This window comes from Bison bison, unplaced genomic scaffold, assembly GCF_000754665.1.
Source record: "Bison bison bison isolate TAMUID 2011002044 unplaced genomic scaffold, Bison_UMD1.0 scf7180017864527, whole genome shotgun sequence".
Lineage (NCBI taxonomy): Eukaryota > Metazoa > Chordata > Mammalia > Artiodactyla > Bovidae > Bison > Bison bison.
Window position 1 is genome coordinate 14,620,068 of NW_011495078.1, and position 7,823 is coordinate 14,627,890.

The 7,823-nt window shown below is 38.4% G+C and overlaps 1 protein-coding gene across 1 annotated transcript in view; it reads left to right on the forward strand.

Moving 5' to 3' along the window:
- LOC104982227 (multidrug resistance-associated protein 4-like) overlaps positions 1 to 7,823 on the forward strand; it is a 201,824-nt gene that overhangs the window by 28,261 nt on the left and 165,740 nt on the right. Inside the window, exons 5-6 of the mRNA XM_010831562.1 lie at positions 3,203 to 3,292; positions 4,313 to 4,476. Coding sequence (XP_010829864.1) covers positions 3,203 to 3,292; positions 4,313 to 4,476 — 254 coding nt within the window. The remainder of the gene's footprint in view (positions 1 to 3,202; positions 3,293 to 4,312; positions 4,477 to 7,823) is intronic.

Genomic DNA, 7,823 nt, shown 5'->3' on the forward strand with positions numbered 1-7,823 from the left:
AAAACCAATACAATATTGTAAAGTTAAATAAAATAAAATTAAAAAATAAAATAAAAGGTATTAAAAAAAGAAAAATATAATTATAACTCAGGCTAAATACAAACTCGCTATATGCTATATGCTATAGTTACAATTGTTTTATTGGCATTAAAGACAATAATTGGATATTTTGGATAAAACTTGAAAATATCCATTGTCTTTAGTAATTTGGGGGAGAATTTGTTGCTGTTCTTTCAAGTTATCTTCATAATACTATATTTCCTTTTTCTTTTTAGTATGCATTATAGAAGTTTTAATAAGACCTGATTTGATGTGTTCAGTGATTTTTATATTGAGAAATGCCACACAACTACTTCATAGCTTACCCTGATCTTAGCTAGTATAAAAGGAATTAGGATTTCAGGTGTCTTTACAAAGAAATTGCCACAGATACACCATGTCAACTGCTGAAAGTCTCTGTGTAAAGTTGTTTCTCAGTATTGTGTTGCCCTGGGTTATTTGCTTTAAAAAATCCTTATTTAATTGTATTATATACTTGAATTTTTATGCGAGAGTAGATCTGAAGTGTTCTCAAGTGAAAGTGTGAAAGTGAAAATCGCTCAGTCGTGTCCGACTCTTTCCAACCCCATGGACTATGTAGTTCATGGAATTCTCCAGGCGAGAATACTAGAGTGGGTAGCCTTTCCTTTTCCAGGGGATCTTCCCAACCCAGGGATCGAACCCAGGTGTCTCGCATTGCAGGCATATTCTTTATCAGCTGAGCCAAAAGGGAAGACCTAAGTGTTCTCAGGAGGCACACAAAATGGTAACTACATAAAGTGTGAATATGTTAATTGGTTTTACTACAGAAATCATTTCCCAATGTATATTTTTAACAATAATCATGTTGTCCACCTTAATACATATAATTTTTATTAAAAGATAAAATCCTAATCAAAAGCTAAAACCAAAAAATTTAAATTGAAATTATCACTTCTTTTACCTAGTTGCTACTTATGCTGCTTATCTAGAGCTTCTGTTTCTTGGGAATGTTTTTCTTGGCAAAATGTAAAGTGTCTTCTCCTCATCTTTCTTTGAGCATACTCTTGTTAATCTCAGCGCTGTATGAACCCAGGGCCCCTGGCATCTCACTGTATGTGTTTGGCACAAGAGCTGGTTTCCTCCTGGGTGACATGGAAATGGCAGTGGTGACTGTACACTCTAGCCAGGGTTCTTCATTGTCCCTCATCATATATTTGTTATTCTCTTGCACCTTTCACTGTTTAAGAGATGAGTACTCAGATTTCTCCACAAGTTAGCTAGATGTTTGTCTTTCTAGATTGTGCTTAGCTCCCATAAGTATGTGTGAAATTTCACCAGAACTGCACTGTGAAAACCTTGTTAGGTGTGAGGTCATGGTTCAGTCAAAGCTCACTCTTTGCTGCACAGGTGAGTCATTGTCCACCTGTTTTTCTTCCTCTTCACACTAACACTTTGGAATGTCACCTTTGGGAAATTTTTGGGCTCTTTTTAGCTGAACTTTGGATGATCTTGTGGGATGTGTCATAAATAAAATGATTTGTCATTTCTACAAATTTGGTAAAGTTACTTTTGGCTTTTGGTCATTGATTTAAAAATTATTATAAAATATGCACAACATAAAATTTACAATTTTAACTAAATTGGGGAACATTGTTTCCCAACTAATTAGTGACATTAGTGACATGAAGAGCTGACTCATTGGAACAGACCCTGATGTTGGGAAAGACTGAAGGCAAAAGAGACAGGGGTGGCAGATGATGAGATGTTTAGATACCTTCACTGACTCAATGGACATGAATTTGAGCAAACTTCAGGAGACAGTGGAGGACTGAGGAGACTGCTGTGCTGCAGTCCATGGCATTGCAAAGAGTTGGGCATGACTTAGTGACTGAACAACAACAATTTAGTGACATTAGGAACATTTACATTGTTGAGGAAACAACACTGCTCTTCATCTCCAGAATTTCATCTTCGCAAAGTGATCCTCTCCATCCAATAAACACTAATTCTCCAGCCGCCCCAGCCCACCCCTACCAGCCATCACCATTATACTTCAATCTTTGAATTTGACTTGGTGTCCCATGTAAGTGGAATCGTAAAATATTTGTCATTTTGTGTCTCGTTTATGTCATATAGCATAATGTCTTAAGGGTTCATTGATGGTGGAGCAGGTGTCAAATTTAATTCCATTTTACAACTGAATAATATTCCATTATAGGTATATACAGCATTCTCTGTATCCATTCATCTGTTAGTGAACATTTGGGTTGTTTCTACCTTTTGGCTATTGTGATCATTGCTGCTCTGAACACAAGTGTATCAATATCTGTTCAAGTTCATACACTCAGTTCTTTTGAGTATATTCCCAGAAGTGGAACTGCTGTATTATATGCTAATTTTGTGTTTATGTTTTTTGAGGAACAGCCATACTCTCTTCTATGGCAGCTACGTTGTTTTACATCCCCACTTTATCACTGATTTTTCTGTTTAACCTGAGGACTAAATGAAACAGTTTTATGAGCCATGAGACTCTGTTTGGATCTGACTGGTGGTCTTTGAAGCAGCTCATGGTGTCTGTTCAGGTTCCTCAGATCTCTAGGGCATTTTTCTTAACAAATAAAGGAATTGTGCAGCAGAGGCTGTGTTTTTTGTAAAGTCAGCAGACTGGCATTAAGAACAGAGGTTCCTCACAGGAACAGTGTTTTGAACATTATACTCACTCATTTCAGAATGAATAAACTAAGCCCAAAGTGTTTAAATGAGGTCTCGCTCAGAATTAATAATCAATTCCAGATTTATAGTCTGTCCAAGTCCTCTAATTTCTTTCTTTAAGGTAGCCTTTCCACTTTCATGTAGTTTGGCTTAAATTTATTTTGGTTTGTTCTTAAGTCTAAATCAACATCCCTTTTTCCTTCAGGCAGGTTCAAGTTCATTGAGAAGCAGGATGGGGGATTTTGCTTCTACCTCCTGCTCCTCCCTTTGTTGTTCTTATGGGCAGGGCTGCTGCCACATTGAGGAGACGAAGGATGAATGTAGGTCCCTAGAGCCCTGCTGTTCGGGGTCACTGTCTTTGTCCTAGCACTGCTCAAGACCCCACAAAAACACACTCCATTTTGCTATGTTGTAAGATTGACTTGGTATCACCTTAGCAATCCAATTATCTGTATCTTTCTCTCACTAGGTACTTCGTCTGAGTAGCTCGGCCATGGGGAAGACCACCACAGGCCAGATAGTCAACCTGCTGTCCAACGATGTGAATAGGTTTGATCAGGTAAGCTGCCCCTGAGGGATTCTCTTCCATTTCCCATCCTTCTTACTGAATGTAGCTTATTGGGATGCCAGGTGCCAGGGTTTGGTGTCAGCCAGGGTTCTGTTGAGGACCTAAGACAAGGGTTCTTTTTATCCAACTCTCATTTCTTCTGTGTGCAACTTAGATGTAACAATGTGTGTTGTCCTGTGGATAAGAATTTTGTTTTTCTAATAATGGACAGGCAGCAGGATTCTTTCCCAGCTTGGTTAGTGTCCCTAGGCGTCCTCCTGGTGTGGCCCTTCTTGGCACATGGTGTTGGTGTTGCTGGGCTGTCTTCCTCCTCCTCTGAATGATGAAGGCCTGGTGGGTAGGGGTTGTTCTTTTCCTGTTCAGTGCCTGCTGTATAGGGAGCCTGTGAGGAATAATGCCAAGTGGGTGGTCCTCAGCCAGACACAACCTATTCCTGCCATCCCCTCACACTCTTTTTTCCCGCTTACTTTATGAATAAATCATATTACCCAGGGCATTGTAGCTGTTGGTCAGATCTGTACTGCACTAGACTGCTTCTCCTTCAAGTATTCATTCATGAAACATGAAGTAAGACTTCTACTCAGTTTCAGGGATAAATTAGGCTTAGTTTTTGTCCCCCAAAAGCCACAGCCTGTCAGGGAGGTAAATACTTAAGTTATTACTGGAGAGAGTAGTAGGTACCATAATATAGGCTCTCCTGGGGAGATGGTGACTGAATTTTGGAGCAAAGAGAGTTTGGGGTAACCCTGAGCTCATTTGTGTTGTGGATAAAATTCAGATCTTCCTTCCAGTGCTGCTGGTTGGGTTCTCCATGGCTGGTCCTGTGCTGCCTCAGAACTTTCATCTGGGGTGGATGTGTGGATTTCTGCTTTAGCAGGTTTAAAATCCACTGTGATCATTTCTGTTTTGGTTCCTGTATCTTCTTCATAAGCATATTATTTCTAAACTGTGTCCTTACTTGTGTTGTTTTTTTTTTATAATATCCTAAGAAGGCTTATCTTTTTCTTTAAGGTAATGATGTTCTTGCACTATCTGTGGGTGGGGCCACTGCAGGCAATTGCAGTGACTGCCCTGCTCTGGATGGAAACAGGAATATCGTGTCTTGCTGGGATGGCGGTTCTCATTTTCCTTCTGCTGTTGCAAAGCTGCTTTGGGATGTGGTTTTCATCACTCCAGTAAGTGAAACACTGGTTTTAAAAATAGGTAACATATATTTTGGAGAAGGCAATGGCAACCCACTCCAGTACTCTTGCCTGGCAAATCCCATGGATGGAGGAGCCTGGTAGGCTGCAGTCCCTGGGGTCGCTAGGAGTCAGACACGACTGAGCGACTTCATTTTCACTTTTCACTTTCATGCATTGGAGAAGGAAATGGCAACCCACTCCCAAGTTCTTGCCTGGAGAATCCCAGGGCCAGGGGAGCCTGGTGGGCTGCTGTCTCTAGGGTCGCGCAGAGTCAGACACAACTGAAGCGACTTAGCAGCAGCAGCAGCAGCAACATATATTTGGTGACAACTACAATCTGTTGGATGCTTTTGTTTAAAAAATAAAATGCCTTCTCTGATCTCTTCTTTGTGTGTGTTGTAGACCCTTCAGGCTTAGTTTAGCCAGTGGTGGCTCCAGCTTTAAGCTGAAGGATAATCTTGAAGCAGGAAAAGTTATGGGATTTTCCAGACCCTCCCAGCACTGTATCTGAATATGTAGAGTGTCCTTGAGCCCAATGTACCTATATTGAAGTTATTTAAACATTATTAAATAGTAATAATCCTATAGGCTCAAACTTAGCTGTGTGTATTTTTGTTATGCTTGGGTTAGAGTGATTTTTCCAATATGTATATTCATGTCTTATTTTTAATTCAATGTTTCCATTAATTTATGAGTGTCCAAGGACAAAGTCAGTTTTGATTAATTTTCTAAATCAATCTATTTAATCGGAGGCTAATTACTTTACAATATTGTGGTGATTTTTGCCATACATTGACATGAATCAGCCAAGTGTATATATGTGCCCCCCATCCTGAACACCCCTCCCACCTCCCTCCCCATCCCATCCCTCTGGGTTGTCCCAGTGCAGCAGCTTTGAGTGCCCTGTTTCATGCATCAAACTTGAACTGGTCAGATATTTCACATATGGCAATATACATGTTTCAATGCTGTTCTCTCAAATTATCCCACCCTCACCTTCTCCCACAGAGTCAAAAAGTCTGTTCTTTACATCTGTGTCTGTTTTGCTGTGTCACATATGGGGTCATTGTACTATCTTTCTAAATTCCATATATATGCATTAATAAACTGTATTGATGTTTTTCTTTCTGACTTACTTCACTCTGTATAATAGGCTCCAGTTTCATCCACCTCATTAGAACTGATTCAAATGTGTTCTTTTTAATAGCTAAGTGATATTCCATTGTGTATATGTACCACAGCTTTCTTATCCATTCATCTGCTGATGGATATCTAGGTTGCTTCTATGTCCTAGCTATTGTAAACAGTGCTGTGATAAACATTGGGGTACACATGTCTCTTTCAATTCTGGTTTCCTCAGTGTATATGCCCAGCAGTGGGATTGGAGGGTCATATGGCAGTTCTATTTCCAGTTTTTTAAGGAATCTCCACACTGTTCTCCAGAGTGGTTGTACTAGTTTGCATTCCCACCAACAGTGTAAGAGGGTTCCCTTTTCTCCAGCATTTATTGTTTGTAGACTTTTTGATAGCAGCCATTCTGACCATCATGAGATGGTACCTTGTTGTGGTTTTGATTTGCATTTCTCTGATAATTAGTGATGTTGAGAATCTTTTCATGTGTTAGCCCTCTTTATGTCTTATTTGGAAAAATGTCTGTTTGGTTCTTTGGCCCATTTTTGGATTGGGTCATTTATTTTTTCAGTATTGAGCTGCATGAGCAGGTTGTATATTTTTAAGCTTAATTCTTTGTCAGTTGCTTTGTTTGCTACTATTTCTCCCATTCTGAAGGCTGTCTTTTCACCTTGTTTATAGTTTCCTTCATTGTAAAAGAGCTTTTAAGTTTAACTAGTTCCCATTTGTTTATTTTTGCTTTTATTTCCATTACTCTGGGAGGTGGGTCATAGAGGATCTTTCTGTGATTTATGTCAGAGTGTTTTGCCTATGTTTTCCTCTAGGAGTTTTATAGTTTCTGGTCTTACATTTAGATCTTTCTTCCATTTTGAGTTTATTTTTGTGTATGGTGTTAGAAAGTGTTCTAATTTCATTCTTTTACAGGCAGTTGACCAGTTTCCCCAGCAAAACTTGTTAAGGAGATTGTCTTTTCTCCATTGCATATTTTTGCCTCCTTTGTCAAAGATAAGGTATCCATAGATAGGTGTGTGGATTTATCTCTGGACTTTCTGTTTTGTTCCATTGATCTATATTTCTGTCTTTGTGCCAGTACCATACTGTCTTGATGACTGTAGCTTTGTAGTAGAGCCTGAAGTCAGGCAGGTTGATTCCTCCAGTTCCATTCTTCTTTCTCAAGATTGCTTTGGGTAGTCAAGGTTTGTTATATTTCCATACAAATTGTGAAATTATTTGTTCTAGTTCTCTGAAAAATACTGATGGTAGCTTGATAGGGATTGCATTGAATCTATAGATTGCTTTGGTTAGTATACTCATTTTCACTATATTGATTCTTCCGATCCATGAACATGGTATATTTCTCCTTCTATTTATGTCATCTTTGATTTCTTTCATCAGTGTTTTATAGTTTTCTATATACAGGTCCTTTGTTTATGTAGATTTATTTCTAAGTATTTTATTCTTTTCATTACAGTGGTGAATGAAATTGTTTTCTTAATTTCTCTTTCTGTTTTCTCATTGTTAGTGTATAGGAATGCAAGTGATTTCTGTGTATTAATTTTATATCCTGCAACTTTACTATACTCATTGATTAACTCTTGTAATTTTCTGGTGGTGTCCTTAGGATTTTCTATGTAGAGGATCATGTCATCTGCAAACAGTGAGAGTTTTACTTCTTTTCCAATCTGGATTCCTTGTATTTCTTTTTCTTTTCTGATTGCTGTGGCCCAAACTTCCAAAACTATATTGAATAGTAGTGGTGAGAGTGGGCACCCTTGTCTTGTTCCTGACTTTAGGGGAAATGCTTTCAATTTTTCACCATTGAGGATAATGTTTGCTGTGGGTTTATCATATATGGCTTTTATTATGTTGAGATATATTCCTTCTATGCCTGCTTTCTGAAGGGTTTTTTTTTTTTTTTTTTATCATAAATGGATGTTGAATTTTGTCAAAGGCTTTCTGTACATCTATTGAGATAATCATATGGTTTTTATCTTTCAATTTGTTAATGTGGTGTATCACATTGATTGATCTGCAAATATCAATGAATCCTTGCATCCCTGGGATAAAGCCCACTTTGTCATGATGTATGATCTTTTTAATATGTTGTTGGATTCTCTTTGCTAGAATTTTGAGAATTCTTACATCTATGTTCATCAGTGATATTGGCCTGTAGTTTTCTTTTTTTGTGGCATCTTTGTCTGGTTTTG